General features: G+C 34.0%; 2 protein-coding genes across 5 annotated transcripts in view; one reads left to right on the top strand and one right to left on the bottom strand.

Moving 5' to 3' along the window:
* The window catches only part of LOC134854384 (cullin-associated NEDD8-dissociated protein 1-like), a 277,297-nt gene that overhangs the window by 205,151 nt on the left and 50,938 nt on the right, over positions 1 to 21,208 (bottom strand). The gene's annotated exons all lie outside the window — the stretch shown is intronic.
* The window catches only part of LOC134854895 (endosome/lysosome-associated apoptosis and autophagy regulator family member 2-like), a 39,785-nt gene that overhangs the window by 15,385 nt on the left and 3,192 nt on the right, over positions 1 to 21,208 (top strand). The window contains exons 8-20 of one of the 2 annotated variants that reach the window (XM_063871254.1): positions 1,167 to 1,322; positions 1,788 to 1,873; positions 2,147 to 2,201; positions 4,936 to 4,944; positions 5,513 to 5,799; positions 7,602 to 7,775; positions 12,912 to 12,976; positions 13,551 to 13,831; positions 14,565 to 14,890; positions 15,477 to 15,598; positions 15,909 to 16,025; positions 16,635 to 16,895; positions 19,949 to 20,012. In XM_063871254.1, coding sequence (XP_063727324.1) covers positions 1,167 to 1,322; positions 1,788 to 1,873; positions 2,147 to 2,201; positions 4,936 to 4,944; positions 5,513 to 5,799; positions 7,602 to 7,775; positions 12,912 to 12,976; positions 13,551 to 13,831; positions 14,565 to 14,890; positions 15,477 to 15,598; positions 15,909 to 16,025; positions 16,635 to 16,895; positions 19,949 to 20,012 — 2,003 coding nt within the window. The remainder of the gene's footprint in view (positions 1 to 1,166; positions 1,323 to 1,787; positions 1,874 to 2,146; positions 2,202 to 4,935; positions 4,945 to 5,512; positions 5,800 to 7,601; positions 7,776 to 12,911; positions 12,977 to 13,550; positions 13,832 to 14,564; positions 14,891 to 15,476; positions 15,599 to 15,908; positions 16,026 to 16,634; positions 16,896 to 19,948; positions 20,013 to 21,208) is intronic. The other variant, XM_063871255.1, reaches the window with a different exon arrangement.

Here is a 21,208-nt window from a genome sequence, read left to right as displayed (position 1 = left end):
AGTTAAGAGCTCCAGTTTTAAAATGAATTACTGGGAGGACAGATTAAACCTACTAACTCTAATTTTAGAAACATTCTTAACTGGTGCATTGCTTTTCTGCATTTTTATGAGTAAAAATGTTTCTTGCCGATTTTCGAAAATTGAAGTTTACTAAAAGAAGCCAGTTTTTTTTCTGTTTTCTTAATGCTTTGGACCATGATTTGGTTTTTAAGAGTAATGAACGTAGTGAAGACTCTTAGATAGGTCTTGCTGATTTTTTTTTTTTTTCATCAGGAAAAGTCTTAAAAGTCTCTAATAACTACAGATGTGCATTCATACAGATTGATGCATTTATGAATGCACTTAGGTATATATGCACTTTTTTTAGTTCAATTGAAATTCAACTGCTGAAAGTGACGTAAACGTGGAAATGGCGCGAAACAACATGAACGATTTCTAGTTTCAAAAGTGGAATTTAATTTTTAGATTTCCAGCGAAATGAAAACTTTACCTATTGATCCAATTTTCTCTTGTTGGCTTCTTGTTATCAATAAAGCGCCAATCATAAATTGTTCTAGAAATTCCAAGAGCTTAAATGGCCTCTATTTTTTTCTTTGTATTCGAAAGTTTTTTCAAGAAAGTCAGTTTTTTTGTTTACTTGCGTTCATTACTGTTTTTTTTATCTTCGATTGGCTATGTTTTCTTTTTTTTTCCTCTCGATCGCAAGAAAAAATAAATGGAGATTTGTCTTGAATTTTTCTACGTGCATTAATGAGAAATTTAAAATAATGATTTTGTGATTGCCAAAATTGTTTTCCCGCTTATAACTAAAAGATTTTTTAGCCTGGTTTGAGTTTGTCATATGTGCTTTTTAAGATTTTTTATGTCAAAGAATGGTTGCGTTTTGTGTGCTCCAGATATCCTCAGAAGTTTTGAAAAATGTGTCAGTTTTGTTTTGTCATTTTTAAACAAAGGATAAGACTGGTATATGTTTTTTGTATCGCAAGTGATGCGAAGCTAGCTTCGCTTCGCCTATGTGTAGAAAACTGCAACACGGGATAAAATTAACAGACTGTTTTTGTTCATGGTAAAGCTTGAGAGCCGTCTGGAGAGTCTTTCTTTTTTGCTATTATATTTTGCAATTGAATTTTTGCTATATATTTTTTTTGGGAATTTTTTCGCTTTAGGAGTAGCCTACTCGACCAGATGCAAAAAGTGTTCCCCTGGAACTTACCAGGCGGAAGAGGGGTCACATGAATGCAAGAAGTGTGACGTGGACACCTACTCGCCCGTGGAGGGATCAACACAATGTACAAGTTGCTTATCTGCATCACAGTATGCAAGTAAGTTGTATTAGCATAGTTTTTTTTCATCATTTTGCTCATAAAGTGAAATAAAAGGAGAATTGCAAACTACCTTCAGTGAAAATTTACAAATAACGATAAGAACCAGATTATATTTGCGTAATTTCCCAAATAATTCAATTCGTCATTTGTTTGAAGAAAAGTAGCAAGTAGCTCTCTATCATCAATGACCTAGCGATTTAGTAGTTAAACAGCAAAAATGATTAAATTAAACAGACCGAACAAATTCATGTAAATTTACACTTGCGAGAGCAAGTGTCTTGTTGATTTGATGCCCTTTTAGAAATGTTGGAGAATCTAAATCTGGTAGTGGATGGTTTCGTTGTTAAATTGGTCCAAACGATCACATACGTTGAATAGGGTCGTAACGCAGAAAAAATAGTTTACGATGAAGTAAGAATAAAGACGGAAAAAACTAACCGATTCTAATTTTAATTGATTTAGTGTATGGCGCAGACAAGTGTGAGACTAGGCCGATGTGCACAGAGGCCGACTACTATAAATTCCATGGGCCGTGTATCGACGGAAAGGTAGACTAGTTACTTTATCTTAGAAGAAACCTTTAAAGGTCAGTTAGCGGTGTTGAAATATCTCTACACCGGTTAGACCTTAAACAAAGACCGTTTTTAACACGAAATGGTTTTTCTGCAATTCGCATAAATCTGAAACTGGACTGTTTTGAGAGCCTTTCGAAGCTGCGTCAATATAATTTAAGTTGTGGATATTTGACATGCCAAAGTTACGATTTATGAATGGAAATAGCTAATGAATTTAGCTATGCTAAAGGTATTTAATTTTTTTAGACTATTGAGACTTACGAATGGATTGAGCCGAAAGTCTGCCGAGGAGATTTGCAAGGTGAGCTCAAAATGAAATTACTTCTTAATGTCATTGTTCCGACTTTCGTAACGAAAGTAACGGAATATTTGTGCTTGGGGTGGGTTTTTTTTCTTCAGACAAATTTTGACCTATTAACTTGGACGAGATTTTTATATCATTCGGGTTGACGGGTATTGTCCTGAGCTTAGACTTGAAAAGATATTTCACCTGTGGTCATTTTTGTAAAGTTATGGGGGTTTAAAGATTGCCATTTTGGCCAATTTTGAACAATTAACGCGGGATATATTTAGAGCTATTAACGCGTAAGCGGAAATTTAATCTGTCTTAGAAATCGTTCCAAATTGGTTGAAAGACTCTTATTTGCCATAATTGATTTGTTACTAGGAGCGAAATTTATCATTTTGTACATTATATGGCGTGTGGGGAGATGAATTTAACAAAAAATGTCAAATTAAAAAAAAATCATTTTATTATATTTAATTTTTTCATGCTGTTACTGCGCAATAGACATTAAGAGGCAGTCGGAAAATCCCAGATCGTGTCTGGGAATTTGTGTCTCAGACATTCATGTCCAAGTTCAAAATGCAAACAAGCATAGCTAGTTACTGTGCAAATAGCACAAAATGTTCCGACCATAGTCTTTAAAAAACTACAAGAAAAAGCTTGTGGTGGAGTTTTTTTCTGCGTGGGGTGATAAAAATGTCTAATATAAAACTATGTTTTTGGCATATTTGTTATTCATAGTAATATAGGCAAATTAGACACATTTTGTTAAAGAAAATTGACTGGAATTTTTTTTGCAGGAAACTTTCCGATTTTTTTTTGAAGTTTTTGGTTCCCAAAATGGAGCTAACAAACTCTACAAACTAATTTTTACTCGTTTTTAGGGCTTAAATTTTGCATAATTAAGCTGCTGTATGCCTGATCGCTAGCTTTATCCGCTTGAAATTAGACGAAAAATCAAAATTTTCAAACCGGTTTTTCTAGAGAGAAACTTATTGAGAATTTTTAAGTGGTTTGAATCACAACGGAAAGGTCTTTAATTTGATATATCACTAAACCCTGTCTGATGATTGTTTGTGGTACTTGATTTTGCGTGGAAAACAAAAATAAAAAAATCCAAAAACGCCCGAATAAAAAATTCCTCCCCATTTTCAATGGTCGGAACAAAATTATCCTAGAAATTTAGTTTCTTGATTAAATTGTCCGAAAAGTGTCCGGGCAATTGCCACACTAGTTAAGGACTTGATTAACTCTCAATAAGAGGGATTAATTCGATAAGGCCACGCAACTGCAATTAGACCAGATTTTTCTTCGAGTAGCTTATTAGAGATAAAACAAAAGCCAATTGATCCATGTTCATTCATTCGTTTCGAGATTTTCTAAAGCATAAGTCATACGCGCCTAATTTTAGAACATTTCTTGCTGCATTTATTGAAGACCTAAGCATATGCTAAGCCAGGTTCTATGATACAGCGATTAAAGACCAGCAGTTTGTGTATATTGTACTTAAAGAGACAGGCGTTTCGCGATTCTGGGTAGAGTATGATTTTTCTGTTTGTATTGATTTCAACCGTCGTGTACAATTTATGCGCTACTTGAAAAAAAATTGGTGAAAAGGATAAATATTTTAATCATTATTTAGAGTCGATGACCGTAGTTCAGACTCTAGTGTAGTTCGTGATGTTTTTGTTCCGACTTTCGATACGACAGTAACCGAATATTTGTGCTCGGGGTGGGTTTTTTTTTTCTTCAGACAAATTTCGACCTTTTAACTAGCCATTTTTGACGGAATTTTTTTAATCATTCAAAAGGTATTGTTGTCCTGAGCTTAAATTTGAAAAGATATTTCACCTGTGATCATTTTTCGTAAAGTTATGAGGGTTTAAAGGTTGCCATTTTGACCAGTTTGGGACAATTAACGCGCGATATAATTCGCGCTATTAACGCGTAAGCGGAGATTTAATCCGTCTTAGAAATCGTTCCAAATTGGTTGAACGAAGCTTATTTGCCATAATTGATTTGTTACAAGAAACGAAATCTATCTTTTTGTACTTTATATGGCGTCTGGGGGGATGATTTTCATAAAAAATTTCAAATTTTAGAAAAAAAAATTTTCATTTTATTTTATTTACTTTAATTTTTTAAATGTTTTTACTGCTGCTCCATAAACCTTAAAAGGCAGTCGGAACATTCAGGGCTTCGCCCTGATACGAGCAGTCTTGTTTTATTTTCGTCTTTTTTTTTCAGAAAGTCTAAAATTTGTTCAAGCTAAATTTTTGAATTTTGGAAGCTTTGAATTTTGGTTTATTTTTAAGTTCAGTGCATTTCTTTTGTTAAAAGGATGATAAACTCCGATATCGAACAGCAAACGTCTAAAGGTCACGAAAAACATGATCGACTTCTAATTTCGAGAGAGGATTTTAATGTTCAGATTTCCCAACGCTATTAACATTTCATTTTTATTCCAAATAGGGTTAATTTAATCAAAAAAACATCAATCATAAGTTGTTTTTGAAGTTGAAAGAACTTAAGGGGCTTATATTTTTTCTTTAATTTTCGAAAGTTAAAGTATTCAAAAAACAAGTTATTGTTTTTTTTCTATGTCTTAGCGTTCATTACTCCAACTGACAGTTGGTTATGCTTTTTCTTTTTACTTGCGGTATCATTAGTATCGTATGGGAATAATTTTTCCAAATCAAAAAGGTAATAATATCTGTGGTAGCTGACTAATGGTGGTTGTTGTTGCAAGGTACTTCAGGTGAGAACGTGCAAATGAAATGTCGTACTAACTAGTCATATCACGTGATCATTTAATTGCTGCACGTCATTAGCATCAATCATAACTAAAACTCGATGAAATAACTTTAATCTGTATTTGTGTTGTATGAGCTTTCCAGTAACTGTTTTTGTGTTTTCACTTGGCTGACATTTATTTATTTTTCCTTCACACCGAATCCTTTTTTTAAAATAGTTACATGTTTATAGCTATTAAAGCGTTTTAGTTGTTTTTATTTTGATAAATGATTGCATGAGCTTTTTTTTCCTATGCAATTGCTGGAATATCAACCGCAGCAAAGCTTTCGATAAAGAAATTTCATTGATATGTCTAACCGCGGCGAAAAAATAGCGACTGAAAGATACTATTGTCTACAAGATCAAGTTTTGGTTTGAATGTCCTTTGCAATGTGATTGAAATAGTATGCTAATGTTGCTAAGACCATTCAGAATTCATCATGCCCGCGAAAGATTTTATCAAGTTGTATGATTATTAATTGTTCACTATATCTTCTCCTTCAACTGAAAGGCAAAGTATGTATGTTGACCAGGGTCAGTTCAACTTCCTTCTTCGGAAGACTACCAAGAGTGTCCTCTTTGCAATCCCGGAACCTACAAATCCACACCTTCTGCCAATTGCACTTTCTGCCCAGAGGGCGAATGGTCCAATGGTACAGCACCCTGTGCCAAGTGTCCAGCTAAACATAAAGCCGTGCCAGCCTATATTTTCGACTTCTGGGACGGAATCCCGCCCAATACGGAGATGTATTGCTACAGTGTGTCGGATATGGGATGCGCGAAGAACTCGATTGGATGGACCTTCTCGAATGATGTTGTGGTAAGAACGTGTTATACTGACTAACAGCTTTTGCAAGCAGGAGCTATGGCGTTATGTTTTTTTTTGCTGCGCGGTTTTTGCACCCCAAGTAAATGTGAGACTTGCCTGTATATGACTATATACTAAAAACCCACTCTAGCACTGAATCGGAATATAACAGAGCATTTTGAAAAAACACAGGTATCGAGACACACAGGTCCGATTTTTTGTATTTTAGACGTGTTTAGACTAGCCAGCGTAGTTGTTTTAGTTTGACTTTTGTTTTCGAGTCCGACATCAAAAATTTTTCTAATTCAAGGCTTATTTTTACTTTTTCTTATTAACACTAATGAACTGTAGTGAGCAAATGTTAGTGCAACTTTTGGGTCACCTTTGCGGTTTTTTGATAGCATGTACTTCACAGTTGATGTATTTTAATGCATCAAATGAACATGAAAAAGCTTATTTGTTTCAAACAACATAACAATCATAAAAACTTGATTTTTGAAATGCATAATTTATACATAATGTGGCTTTATGCTTTCCAATTTATTACGTGCAAAATTAGTGTGTAAACTTTCAGTTGGTTATTTTCCAAACGTTTACTCGCAAAACTGTGTGTCCATTTGTATATGCTGCATAGCATTGTATGGTTCTTTTCCAGTTTTTCTCCTTTGATTTTTTTTTGAAATCCATTTTACAAAAATCTATTCAAATTGACTTTTGATGCTCCAAACTGCAATAAAACGCGTAAGCGTGAACAAGTGAATAGATTGTTACAAAATTTCTTGCATGCAAATTGCCGTTTGAACAATTTTTCAACAATTTCATTTTGTAATTTTACTAGGGGAGTGGGAAACTGGAAAAGAGCCCATTGTATTTGCTGCATACGTAGCAAAGTTCTACTAATTCGAGATTGATTTTTCTTTTTTTTGTTCCGACTTTCGATACGAAAGTAACGGAATATTTATGCTCGGGGTGGGTTTTTTTTCTTCAGACAAATTTCGACTTTTTAACTAGCCATTTTTGACGGAATTTTTTAACATCATTCGAAAGGTATTGTTGTCCTGAGTTCAAATTTGAAAAGATATTTCACCTGTGATTATTTTTCGTTAAGTTACGGGGGTTTAAAGATTGCCATTTTGGCCAATTTGGGACAATTAACGCGCGATATATTTCGCGCTATTAACGCGTAAGCGGAGAGTTTATCCGTCTTAGAAATCGTTCCAAATTGGTTAAACGAAGCTTATGAACCATAATTGATTTGTTACAAGGAGCGAAATCTATCCTTTTGTACTTTGTATGGCGTGTGGGGAGATGATTTTCGAAAAAAATTTCAAATTTTAGAATTTTGTTTTTATTTTGTTTTATAATTGAGTTTTTAAATGTTATTACTGCTCCATAAACCTAAAAAGGCAGTCGGAACATTCAGGGCTTCGCCCTGATACGAGCAGTCTTGTTTCTTTTTATAAAGCAGCTGTTTTGTCGTTTTCTCGCTAAGGTTTGCGAAGCGTAGTTTCGCTCTGTGTTTTACCATGAAAGAGACGTACTTTCACGTTCTTTCTGAAATGAGAAAAGGTTTCAAATCATGTGATCTGTTACCAATTCATCTATGAGGAATAAATAAATGCTGTTTGCCTGGTGGTTCTATGTAAAAATTACCATGTTTTGGTACTCAATTCTTCTTGACTTTTTTGAAGCACAAAAAAACCCCAGGTGGAGCATTGAACACGATTAATTATTCGCCTTTTCCAGAAAGGGTTAAGAGTAAAGCAGCTCCTTTTAATCTAATAATCGACTTTATTCTGTAAACTGTTCTTCAGCTGACAAGTGTGGGCAACGGGGATGACACCATAGCCATGATGGAGATATTTGTGGGGGGTTTCCTGCTGACTCAGCGTCAAGTGTGGGGTCAAGTGGTACCGGTTGGCACTGTGGAGTTCGTGTTCGAGATGGACTGCTCTGACTCACCAAAATGCACACTCTTCTTCGGACAGGTAAAATAAAATAATTTTTCTGGAATAAATAAGTTGTAAATAAGTCTTACAATTTTTCCGTTTGCTAGCTATACATGCAAAAAGTACTATTAACCAATTTTATAAGCGATTATTACTCTTGCGAATAAGCAAAGGTATTGCAACCGGGTAATATACTTTTTTTCCGTAAACAACTTTGGTCACAGAATAGTGAATATATTTAGAAAGAAGTTTGAAATGATAATTTTACAAATATGCAGCTTATGCAGCGTACTTGTACTGACTGTATAGGGCTTGTATTGTAGCGGGTAGATGCAAATTTTTGTATGATTTTTGTTTACTGAAAATGTTTCGGCTGTTTTTCAGCTGATTACGTGTCGGCTTATTTGCCTTATGTTTTTTTCAAGGTTGTTTTCAGTCGTTTTTTTAATTTAATTAAACTTTGATAAGGTATATTTGGAAGTTTGAAATTGAAATCAATTCTCCGGCCTTCTTCGATAAACGTTAGAAAAAATCATGAAAAAATTGTCGAGTTTTTTTTTGAATTTTTTATTGAGTTTTTTTTCTCTTTTCAATAAAAACTTTGTTCGGATATTTTCCTCAATACTCTTTGATCGGCCTGCTGTTCTTATTAAGAGAAATGAACGTAGTGAGTACTCTTTTATAGGTCTTGGTGTTTTTTAAATTTTCTTTCAGGAAAAAGTGTTAAAATTTGTTCACGTTCAATTTTGATGTTTCGCGGTGTTCTTTTTAAGTTCAGTGCATTTGCATTGTTAAAAGGAAGGCTAACTTCACCATTGAACAGCAAAAGTGTGAAGGTCACGAAAAACGTGATCGACTTCTAAGTTCGAAAATGGAAGTTATTTATCAGATTTCCCAGCGAAATAAAAGTTTCACCTATTAATCCAGTTTTTTCAAATTGGTTTGTTTTAAACGAAAAGTGTCCATCATAAATAGTTCTACAAATTTAAAGAGCTTTAAAGCCATCTATTTTTTTCAAGTCAGTTTATTTAGTTTTCTAGTGTTCATTACTTTTTTCCAACTGTCAGTTGGCTATGTTCATATTTTTTGGCGAAGGTATTTAAAGTCATGATCATAATCGCAATTTGCTTGCTGTAGTTTTCAATCATTTTTTTCTCATTTTCAATCAATTTTTATTTTGCTTCAAGTGTTTTTTAGCTCTATATTTTTGTAGAACGATAAATTCTCTAAACAAGAGGCTCAGTTTTTGGAGGCCCTAAGTGCTAGCACATCGCAAACTACCTTTAATTTGTTTGTTAAAAATTGTTTGTTTGTAATAAAAAAATTCGAAAATTACGAGTAAGATTTAATTTCAAAATAACAAAACTGGTTTGTTTGCGCTATTTGTTTCTAGTACACTTAAGGTTTTTCTCTCCTTCTGTGCAGTTTTTTTTTCATTTGCAATTCAAGTTTAGGCAGGCTAATGTGATGTAGAGGTGTTTTGTTTTTACACCAACCAAACTTGATGAAAGCGAAAAAAATGAAATGGACGACAGTTTTTTCGCCATCATTTTTCTTTTGGATAATTTTTTTGTTTTAGTTTGTTCGGACTCCTGCGTAGATCGTGATGAGTTTTTCGTTTTTTTTTCAGGATTTTGATTTGTTTTTAAGCTCACTTGATTTTCTATGTTAACAGGAAGGCAAACTCCAATATCGAACAGTAAAAATGTAAAGGTTACCAAAAACGTGATTGGCATAAACTTCGAAAAAAAGTTTTGAATTATCAGATATACCAGCGAAATAAAAATGTTAACTATTGATCCAATTTTCTCAAATTGGGTTAATTTTAACAAAAAGTGTCAATTTTATCAAAAAAGGGTAATTTGTTCTAGAAATTCAAAGAGCTTTAAGGGCATCTTTTTTGTCTTTGAAATTTACAAGTTGAAATTTTTTCAAAAAAAAGTAAGTCGCGTATTTTTTTCTGTTCACTTTCGTTCATTGACTCTTTTCCAATTGTCTGTTGGTTATGGTTTAAATAATAGCCTGTATTTAGCAGTGCAGTTATAACATTTTAGTTTAATTCGATAAATGTTAGAATAAGCTTTTTTCCCATTACAATTAAGGGAGTAGCTGAACCGCAGCAAAGTTTTTTCATGAAATTTTACTCATCCATCTAACAGCGGCGGAAGAATACCGACTGATAGATATCACTGTCTATAAAGTTCAAGATTTGAATGTCGTTTTCTATGAGATTAAAAAAGTATGCTTATGTTGATTAGACAATCCTGAGTTCATCAGGCCCAAAAATGATTGCCAGTTGCATGATTATTATTTATTCAATATAATTTTTTAAACTGAATGGGAACATAGTCAGTTTTCTGTTTCTTGCGTTCATTGAATCTTTTCCAACTATCTGTTGGCTTTTTTTAAAAATAAGTAATGTTTAAGAGTCAGCGAGTAAAAGTCAGTATTTGAGTCAGTGTAGTCAAGACCATTATCAAAGTCGTGATTATTTTTTTTTCAGGAAAAGTCTTACAATTAGTTTGAACTCAATCAAATTTGATTTTATAGTGGCTCGACTTTTGATTTCTTTTAAAGTTCAGTTCACTTTGTTTACGCGAGCGTAGCGTAGTGTGATAGTACGATGCAACTTTCCCCCAACCTAACTCGCAAATAAAAGTGTTACTTGGTGGCTCTTTTGAATTGCCTCTGTGTCGCAAAAGTTTCAATAATAACTTGTTCTTGAAATTTAAAGAGCTTTAAGGCCATATATTTTTTACTTTGAAATTCGATAGTCGAATTTTGTTTACCAAAAAGCAGTCCATTTTTTCCTGTTCTCTCTTTGACTCTTTTCCAGCTGTCAGTTGGTTATGTTTAAACTCATATCAGTGTTTTGATTATATTAAAGCGCGATCAGTCCTGGCTCAAAAATTAAAAAATTTTCTATAAAATTTCCCGTTATCAAGAAAAACCGATTGAAATATATTATTTTTGTCCAATTTCAGGGGAGTAAGAAAGCGAGCGAGTTTTTATAAAGGGCTTTTAATTGTCTAATTCTTGCTATTCAAGTTAAGCCGTGAAAAATTAATTTTACTCCAGTTAAACTAGTTTCCCAAGGATATCTTAGCGCGCCCTTGGATTTTTCGAAGCTCAGGTTTTAAGAGTAATGAACGTATTGAAGACTGTTACACTAGTGGACAAAATTAAGCGCAAATTCAGGTTGTTTCTCTCAAAAATGCCCAGTTTCAAGGATTATTTCGGTCAACTTTCACAGGGAATTAAAACTGTGTTTGCGAGCAGTTTCGCTTGTTTTTTTTTTAGCCTTTCCATTGATTAGCGATGATCAGATTTTTATAGTAAATAAATCAAAGATTGATTAGTCTGATTTTAAACGTTTTCAAATGAATCCAAGAAACTAACTCTATCTTAAATAATTCGCGGTAGAATTTTGTGTTTTTGAAGTTGACAATGTTTTGTATCGTTTGTAGAGCGAAGCTCTGCTTCGCCTGTGTATAAAATTTGCCACGATTTGCGAAAAAACTGCTAGCTTCATGATTTTGGCATCATGCTTCATGATTTTGGCAACACTTTTAGAAAGACGCGAGTGTAATCAAAAAGGTTTGTATGACATCTAGGGAGGAACGTTACATGCTCTATCGAAAAAATTATAATTCAACTCAGCAAAAAGTTTCTATGAAGCTATGATGCCATCTTAAGCGAATTTGAAAAAAAAACATCCTTAACATGTTCAAAACTAAATAGCAAACAAGACTGCTCGTATCAGGGTGATGCCCTGAATGTTCCGACTGCCTTTTAAGGTCTATGGAGCAGTAATAACATGAAAAACTTAAATGTAATAAAATAAAATTGTATTTTTTTTTAAAATTGAGATTTTTGTGAAAACACCCCCCCGCTTGTCACATTAAGTACAAAGTGATAAATTTTGCTCCTATTAACAAATCAATTATTGCATATAAGTTTCCTTGCACCAATTTGGAACGATTTCTAAGACGGATTAAGTCTCCGCTTACGCGTTAATAGCGCGAAATATCGCGTGTTAATTGTCCCAAATTGACCAAAATGGCAGGCAATCTTTAAACCCCCATAACTTTACGAAAATGATCACAGGTGAAATATCTTTTCAAATTTAAGCTTAGGAGACAAATAGCTTTCGAATGATGTAAAAAAATTCCGTCAAAAATGGCTAAATAAAAAGTAGAAATTTGTCTGAAGAAAAAAACCCACCCCGAGCAGAAATATTCCGTTACTTCCGTATCGAAAGTCGGAACAAAAAGTTACTTTTATAGGTGCAAAATAGCAGATATTTTCTTAAATTATATATGACACTCCAGTTAATAGACACATCTCAGAAATATGTTCATGTGACCTCCGATTCATGTTGGCTATGTGGTTGGTTGTTGATTCATGATTTGGCGAAGGTCTCAGCAATAGTTTTTGTATTAAACTGCTTCATTTATGTGTGGTGTTTTGAATATTACGTGAACTGCTTCTTTTTGTTGTAACAAAAACAGTTTATGCTGTTTAAAAGTCGAAATGCTTGTGCATTGACTTTCTATGCCGATAATAAGTTCCACATGAGTCGGCCTAATTGCAGAAATATGCAAATGCTGCTTTTATGGTTCTGTTTATTTTTAATGACTTTATAAAAAGCTCAATATTCCAAATACAATACTTAAAAGCTTCTTCATGCTTGACTATATCAATTTTCCATGCTTGGAACGTTTTCTGCAACTCAATGACATGAGAATTGCACAAGAAATTGATATTTATTTTGTCAAACTTTGAAAGCTGATGTTGAATTGAATGCGGAATTTGACAGAAAAACAAATATTGCAGATGACAGATAACTTATGAATTTCTTTTAAATATGAGAAAACACTAATTATAATGTGATTATGAAAGAACTGTTTTAGAGTATATTTTTGCCAGATAACGATTAAAATTATCCGCGAGGGAAAAGATGAACATTCCTGCTGTTTAGCTCTATGGGGAAAACGGCTGTTGTGACCCTGCTTTAGACTTGCATTTCGATTAATTTTTTTCAAGCAAGTCTCGTTGAATATAAATATAGCTTGAATGTATAGCACATTATTTGTAGATCTTTGGGCTGATCGGGCTTTTCAGTGACGAACATATTGGCATATCGGGAGGTTGCTAATTGGTTTTGTTTTTCAGGATGACGGGGAACATTTTGTCACTGTTAACATGTGGGAAGGAAGCCATGGTCGAACAGTGTACAAGTAAGTAAAGTTTATACTAAAATTTTTTTATCTGACTTTTTAAAGACTTGAAAGCAAGATTTTGTATCATTATTTATTATACCATAAATGTGTGAACGGTTTTAGGATTGCTCCAGGAAAAACGTTTTTCATGTGCTGCAAAGAAAAGGAATTGAAAAATCCGTGACAGAATTTTTTTTTCTTAAGTATGTATTATCTATTTCGTGCCAATGAGCAAAATGAAGACATTCATTTAGGTCCTGGATTTTTTGTTTTTATTGAAAAAGTCTAAAAAGTTGTTCATGCTCAAATTTTTTAACCACATTCAAATTTGTTGCGAAAATGAATTTTCGGAATAAAAAAATTATCTTTTGATCTTTTTCTCAAGTTGGTTTATTTTAGCAAAATTGTGTATTCATGAAAGATTCTTAAAATTCAAAGAGCTTTAAGGCCATGCATTTTGTTCCGAGTTTGAAATTTTTGAATTGTTCATTGACCCTTGTTCATTGACTCCATCTTTTAAAAATTCCTGTGTTGCTTCGATAAAAATGATAAAAACGACAACTAAATGATGGCTTCCGTTATTTAATTTAAGACACGACGTGGTATCGAACGTGGAGCAAAGTTTTCTGTGGGCCTTCCAGAAAACAGATCACCCAGAAATGGAAGAACCCAACCACAATTACCCTAAGACCCAACTCAAAATCCATTCCATCAAAATAAAAGGCACGGTGGACGGAGGCGCTTCACAGTGCGAACCATGCAACACTGCGCAAAAACACGCTGTAGATTTCAGTGATACACGTGTGTGCGAACCGTGCCCCATGGGACAGTTTTACGCACCGCCTCCGAGCAAATGTATGAAATGCCCGCAAGGTAAGATCAACATAATGCTGATTTGTAATAAAATTTTCAGCGGTGTAGCGGCTGAAAAAGTCTGTTTTCACACTGTTTGTGGATAGCTATTGCTTGATGATTTTTTTTAAAGTACCCGTTCTTAATCGATATTTAACTGACTGCAATTTCAAATTTTATAATTTTTCAGAGATGACCAAATTATTTTTCACCTACGTTTGGTGTAATTTCCATGTTTTCAACTGTGGGTTGTAGATGCAGATATTCTCAAAGCCCTTGGCGTAAGACATCCCGAGGGATTAAATAGCGGGGAATTTTTTGACGAGGAGTTCCTTGAAATGGAGCGAGATCGAATGCAACGTGGTAAGGCTTACTGGTGATAGGAGTCAGTGGTGTCTTGTTGTTGCATATAGTCTTGCAGTGAAACTCACTATAGAACTCGCTACTCTTTGGATGTAGTAAAACTCACCGAGATATTACGTAATAGTTATTAGTTATTCTGAAGCTGGTTTCGGGTTGTTTTGCTTTGCTTTGTTTCAATGCTCCTTTCGATATTTAAACCGCAATAAGTCGCAATCAAAAATATGGAAAAACAAACCATATGAGGCGAATATCTTCGCAAAAAATTTATAAACTCAAATTTTGACTAATCAGAGTAGTTTTATGAAGATGAGAGATAACAAGCTTATTGATCTTAAATTTGAGCCAAGTTTTTCTTTGTTATAATATACTAAATGGCCTAATGTATATTTAGATTTCATTGTGAACCCTCTCGGACATTCGGACGACAAATACTGCCTCAAATGCGGCCCTGGGCTCAAATCGCCCAAAGGAGTCACATGCAGATCGCAATGTGAATTCGAACTTCCAGATGGACGAAAACTGGACCTGAAGAAACTGAACAATGGCACTGTGCTCCTGAAGAGCAAACCAGTCTTCACTGACAGTGGATTTGAGTCGTTAAAGTTGTATAACTTCAGTCTCTGCGGGAATCTGAGCTCGGGGAGAGGATTGGCTTCATGCAGTGCGAATGTGTCGAGAGTGTCGCATGATGATGGGAACGAAAGTACAAATACTACAGTTAGTTCTAGTATTATATTTCTTCAAATTGAAGGTATTTATAGGAAATTGTGCGGTAAAAAAAGTTAACATGCCATGAAGTAGACAAGTCGTAAGCCAATCACAATCGAGTGTCATAAGGTAGACAGTCCGTGAGTAGACAATTCGTCACAATCGTGATAAGAAAATAAACGTTCGGATTATTTTCTCTATTCTGATTGGCTTACGACGTGTCTATTTATGGCATGTCTACTTTTTACTTGGGAAAGGAATGAGCAGAACTTCACTATGACAAAATTGAAACGAAGAAAGAGCATAAAATTTTTGCTAAGTTTATTGAAGGTTTAATGAAAGCATTCTGCAAAATTTCCACTATTTATCTGATTTCCGATTCGAAATTGCGAATGCTGAGGTTTTGCTATTTCGAATCAGAAATCAGATAAATAGTTGAAATTTTGCAGAGTGCTTTCATGAAAACAATATATAATTTTATCGAAATTCTTTTGTTGCATAACTTTTAGTGCTTGGTAATATTGTAAAGATGATGTAAATGATCGATTTTTTTTAGTTAATGTGCTCTGATATCATTTGATAATTCTTTTTTAAGATGGGCCCATATGCTTTGGCTGAGTTTGAGTCGAAGAGCAGGAAGTATGGCTTCGTCTGCAGATCAGATCTGTTCCCTCCTAGAGGAGAACTAATGGACACTATCACCGAATACCCTTCTGTGTAAGCAGGCTGATTATAATTTTTTTTTTGCACGAGGCAAGTATAAAAAATGAGAACAAATCGTGTCTCATTTTGATAATTTATTGTTCAGGTTTCATGTAAAGATGTACCGATAATGTTGCATGATGATGTATTGTACGCATCGAATTTATCTAAGCTTATTGTGTCGTCAGTTTTACTGACGAATTATATAAAAGCAGTTGAAAAATGAGAAAAAAAAACTCAAATATGGTGTTAGAAACTTCTCTGAGTGATGATGTAATGAATGATTCGAGCTTGTGATATACGCGTGAATGATGTGTTTTTCTAGGTTGGGGGAGGAGCTGATTGCCGTGACTATGAACAGGAGCTACATGAACTGGAGTGTGCGCACCACAGATGTGAACACGGAGACATTCGACATCAACTTCTACTACGTCGCATTCCAGTTAGTGGACACTTTGCCACCTGTTCTTCTGCTTTAATCAGAAAGCTACTCAGACTGCAACAAGTAGTGTTGTTTGTGCGTAATTACTTAAGCAATACTTGTTTTGGAATTCTAGTCACTTTTTTCCAAGCAAAGTAGCACGTTTCTGTGATAAATTTTTGTGGTTTTCGGAGTTAGTGGCCTCGTTCTCCCGGCGTGGGAGGTTCTATAAGGTTTTTTTTTGTCTCTAGGCTCATTTTTGTTTTTTTTGTTGATTTTTCAGGGCTTCTTAATGTCGTGTTTATGCTTATGGTTGCGAAGTGTAGAATCTAAGTCAACAACTAAAACATGTAAATGTGTCTTCGTCTTTTGAAATTTGTTTTCTACATTTTATGATAATTCATATCAATGTGTTGTTTACTCAATCAACATTTCCGATATTTTCAAACCGAATCTCAATTATCTAGTCGAGTTTTTATGGTGTTCCATTTCAAAATTCCCGTATACTGTCTTTGCATTAGGTCTTTTAGCGATGAGGTCTTTTTCTAGTTCTAGAGGTCTTTATCAACTAAAATTAAGTGTTTTCTGTTTTTAATAAATATAAAGTATTAGTTATTAAGTATATTACAGGCCAACTTACGCCTGTCCCGCGGGTCGTTCTGTCATCCTCACACTCCGTTGCGATCCATACGCCGCAGAAGACATCGATGGTCAAATTAGAGTAAACGCCTCAGATCCCGAGGGAACTGACGATGGCTGTGACTACAACTTCCTCCGCATTTCCAAGTATGCTTGTCCGGTGTGTGACCCGAAGTATGATGTGGATGAGATTCTGGAGGAATGTCACCTGGGGTCACAGAAAGTCAGATTTGTGTGGAGGAACGACAAGAAGTCAGTTATAATATAGTTGAAATAAGCGTCTTGCAATCATGGAGTACATTTTTTTTACGGAAACAATTATTGCTACAAATCTTTTAAGAACATCGACTACTGTATATTCTTGAACATCGACCACTGTAGTCTATTTCCCACATGGTCTAGAGGTTAAGCGGTTGCTTTTGCACCCTAAGGTCTGGGGTTTGCGTCTCGGCCGGGCCTTGCTTTTTTCAGTATGTATGAAATAGAATTGTTTTTTTTTCCGGAAAATTGAATTGTCGGCCTTTTGTTTGATGCTCATGTTTTTTTTTAACTTAATTGCTCCATCATGGATTTTTCTTGGGTTGTAAGAAATTTTCCTGATAGTTGCAAGTATTGTTGATAAACTCCTGCAATTTGTAAATTTACTAGCCCTGATTTTGTATATTTTCCTTTTGCTTTTTCGTTTGAAAGCTTTATTCTGCCTACATGGTTTCAGCTGAAGTTTTATCGGCTTTGCAATTTTTTGTGTCATATGAAAGGCAAAAATTGTCAATTATTGTTTGATGTAGTTCAGACTCTTATATAGATCATGATGATTTTTTTTCAGGAAAAGTCTCATTTTGTTCAGGCTCAAATTCAGTTTATTTCTTTTGATAAAGGGAAGGCAAACTCCACTATCGAACAACAAAAGTGGAAAGGACAAGAAAAACGTGATGGACTTCTAGGTTCGGAAATGGTATTTGATTTTGATATTTCCCAGCGAAATAAAAAAAATTACCTATTAATCCAGTTTTCTCAAATTGGGTTGATTTTATCAAAAAAGTGTCAGTTGTAAGTTGTTGTACAAATTCTCAGAGCTTTGAGGCAATCTTTTTTTTCTTCGAAAATTGAGATTTTTCATATTTTTTTGTTTACTTGCGTTATTGACTTTTTCCCAACTGGCTGTTGGCTATATTTTCAATAATTTAGGTCGGTTGTGGTGTAAATTTCAAAGTTGTAAAAAATGATTGCTCTAAGTTCTTTTATGATCACAGTTTCATATGACATTTTCTATTTTTGCTCGCAGGGCTTCTACCCTTCATCTTTTTGGCTTGGTGGCTGCTAAATAGTAGAACTGAAAGCTTATTTGATGCTGATAGTTGTGTTTCTCAGCTGAATTCTTCTTCTATTCCAAAAAACTTTTTTTGACTTAGTTATTTCATCTTATTTTCTATTTGCTGGCTTGCTTGTTATGGCAAGTGATGCGAATCTTGGCTTTGTCTCTTTTAAAAAAAAAATTGAGAGCGAGTATTGCAAATGGGGTATTAGCTTTTTAAACCGTTGAAAGCTCTGTCCACAGAATTCGCGCCTTAAGTACTCGTGCGCCTTAAGTACATAGTTCGAGTCTGGTCGTATCTTTTCGCAATTTTCTAATGTAGGACTATTAAGAGTAAAGAACGTAGTGAAGACTCTTTTATAGGTCTTGGTAATGGAAAAAGTTTTAAAAAGCTCTATTAACTCAGATGTGCATTCATACATATAAGTGCATTTATTATGCATTTTGTGGTATATATGCATTTTTTGATTTGTACTAGTAAGCGTTATCAGGTCCAAATAGGCTTTTTTCGGGTTAACAGCTTGTTATGCAACACATGCGCTGACATGCTCAAATTCCGCCTAAATTTCGGCGTATCGTTTGTCTAATTGTTATGTGTCTGCTTAGTTGCCCCATCACATTTTTTTTTGTGCTGTGAGCATTGTTCATTGTAGTGGTCAGTGTTTTGATTTATTCCTGTAATTTGCAAACTTACTAACCCTTACTTCGCTTAAAAGGCCTGCTCGGCTTAACTTATTCCGCTATGTTTTTATCGACTTTGTGATGTCCGGAATTACACAAAAGGATTTGAGCTACAAATTACTTTATAGCTCAAAATTTTCATGACATCAATTTTGTTTTCGGCCCAACGAGAGTTTGCTTAAGTTTGTTGGCTTTGTTGTCGCCCGCTAACGTTTCCTTCATTATACTTATTTTACGCCGGCGATAGTATTTAATTGAACCTGATTTGAGACAAAATTATGAAAGTTTTGTAATTGTTTTTTTTCTTCATTTTTTGGTCTGGTGGCTTTCACCTTTTTTTGTCTGCTAGCTTGTATTGCTAAATTTCTGTGGCATTAATTGTGTGGATAATTTGTTTTGTCTATGTCTTTTAAATCCAGAGTTTTTTTTTTCTTCGTGAAAAAGAAGGCAAACCTCACTATTTTTTTTTTCGGTTTCCTTGTTCTTTCAAGTTTTCCCAACCGTTGTTGGCTTACTGGTTTCGACTAAAATTAAACCTTCTTCGTTTCTGGTGTGTATAAGTTTATTCTTTTTAAAGTTATTGCTTTTTTTCTTTAAAGTTTTCCTTGCCTAAGTTTGTTTAATGGGTTTTCAGTTTCATCCATGAACCCAAATAATTCAAAAAAATTTAAAATGATTATCGAGTCTTTCACCAAGAAACTTTGGTCCAAGTTACGGGAATGCATCTGATTATATCCTATTTTTGATTTAAAAATACTCTGTGCACTCAAATAAAACCGCACAATTTTTTTTATTGGAAACTATCTTTCATGCAATTAAATTTTTGTGCTATCAAGGCAGGGTAAGCTCAATATTGCAATGTTCTGTAGTATTTTTTGAGCTGATTACAATTTTTTTTTAAAAAAAATCAGTTTTCAATTCACCAATTGTTTTTCACTTCTATTGATTTTACAAATTTAGTTGCTTATCACGAGCAATTGTTTTTCTTGATAAATCTACATTTCATTTCAGCGAAATATTGGAAATGTGCTTCTTTGGACCCTTAATCACTAATTTTTTAACCATAGTCTTTTTCGTATCGCTTTTGGCGGCAAGCTCCGCTTCGCCTATGTATTTTAATACTTGATAATGGTTGATACTTGTTTTTATAATGGTTGATACTTGTTTTTTATATTAATTTTCCAAGTTCAGCTCAGGTCTCGTAAAATTAGTTGATTATGTGGTCTCGTAAACTTAGTTGATTATGTTTAATTTAAATGTTCACTAGTGAATTAATTTGAACTCTGGAAGCAGTTGGTATCTGTTTAAGGATATGTCGTGATGGAGATCTTCCAAGCACCGTTAATCGAAAATGTCCTTTCTTCACCAAAGAGGTCAGTCCAGATTTTGTATTTAACCAACATGAAAATTAGTTTTTTATTCGTCCTTTTTAAGAAATTTGAGTTTTTCTCATTTCTTAATTTCTTCAGTAGATTAGTCACTTTAATGTTGAAATGGAAAGATTTTTCTGAGTGAATATCTGATGGCCAAAATTGTTCGATGTCAATGAAATTTTTACGAGTACATATTGTATAATTGAATCATCTTTCTAAATTATACTGAATTTGAGAGAGGTATACCATGGTAATGGTACGATAAGATGAATGTTCCCCCATTTATTAAGAGTCGATAAACGTAGCTCAGACTCTTGTATAGGTTGCGATGATTTTTTTCGTTTTTAAGAGTAATGAACGTAGTGAAGACTCTTAAATAGGTCTTAGTGATTTTTTTGTTTTCTTTTTTCAGGAAAACTCTAAAAGTCTCTAATAACTACAGATGTGCAATCATACATATTGATGCATTTATGAATACACTTAGGTATATATGCACTTTTTGAGTTCAATTGAAGTTCATCTGCTATAAGTGATGTAAATAGCACTCTCCAAATACGAACGTGGAAATGGCGCAAAAATCGTAAAAGGTTTCTAGTTTCGAAAGTGGAATTTGATTTTTAGATTTCCAGCGGAATAAAAACTTTACCTGTTGATCCAGTTTTCTCAAGTTGGGTTAATATTATCAAAAAAGTCCCAATCATAAATCGTTTTAGAAATTCAAAGAGCTTAAAGGGCATCTATTTTTTTTCTATGAAATTCGAAAATTGAAGGTTTTTCAAAAACAAGTCTTTTTTTTCAGTTTCCTTGCGTTCATTACTCTTTTCCAATATTCTATTGGCTATGTTTTTTGTTCAGGTTCAAATTTAATTTTTCGCGGTTTGGCTTACGATTTCTTTTTAAGCTCAGTTTATTTCCTTTGTTATCGAACAGCGAAAGAAAGATCACAAAAAACGTGATTGATTTCCACAGTCACGGGATATGGAAGTTGCAATTTTTTGATTTCAACGAGCAAGTTAACGAATTTTTTCTTCACGTTTTAGTCGTTTTCTCTGCAACTATTTAAGATATAGGGTTCAATTTTTAACACATGCTAGATGAAATTGTTTGGAAGGACTTAGCTGGATAAAAATTAGAGAAGTCTTGTTTCTAAGCTTGAAATTAGCCAATATCTCATAATTAGTTTTTAAGGTGTTTTT

Source organism: Symsagittifera roscoffensis, chromosome 9 (genome assembly GCF_963678635.1).
Source record: "Symsagittifera roscoffensis chromosome 9, txSymRosc1.1, whole genome shotgun sequence".
NCBI classification, from domain to species: Eukaryota; Metazoa; Xenacoelomorpha; order Acoela; family Convolutidae; genus Symsagittifera; species Symsagittifera roscoffensis.
The sequence above is the reverse complement of the archived record's forward strand: the minus strand, read 5'-3'. Positions and strand labels throughout refer to the sequence as shown.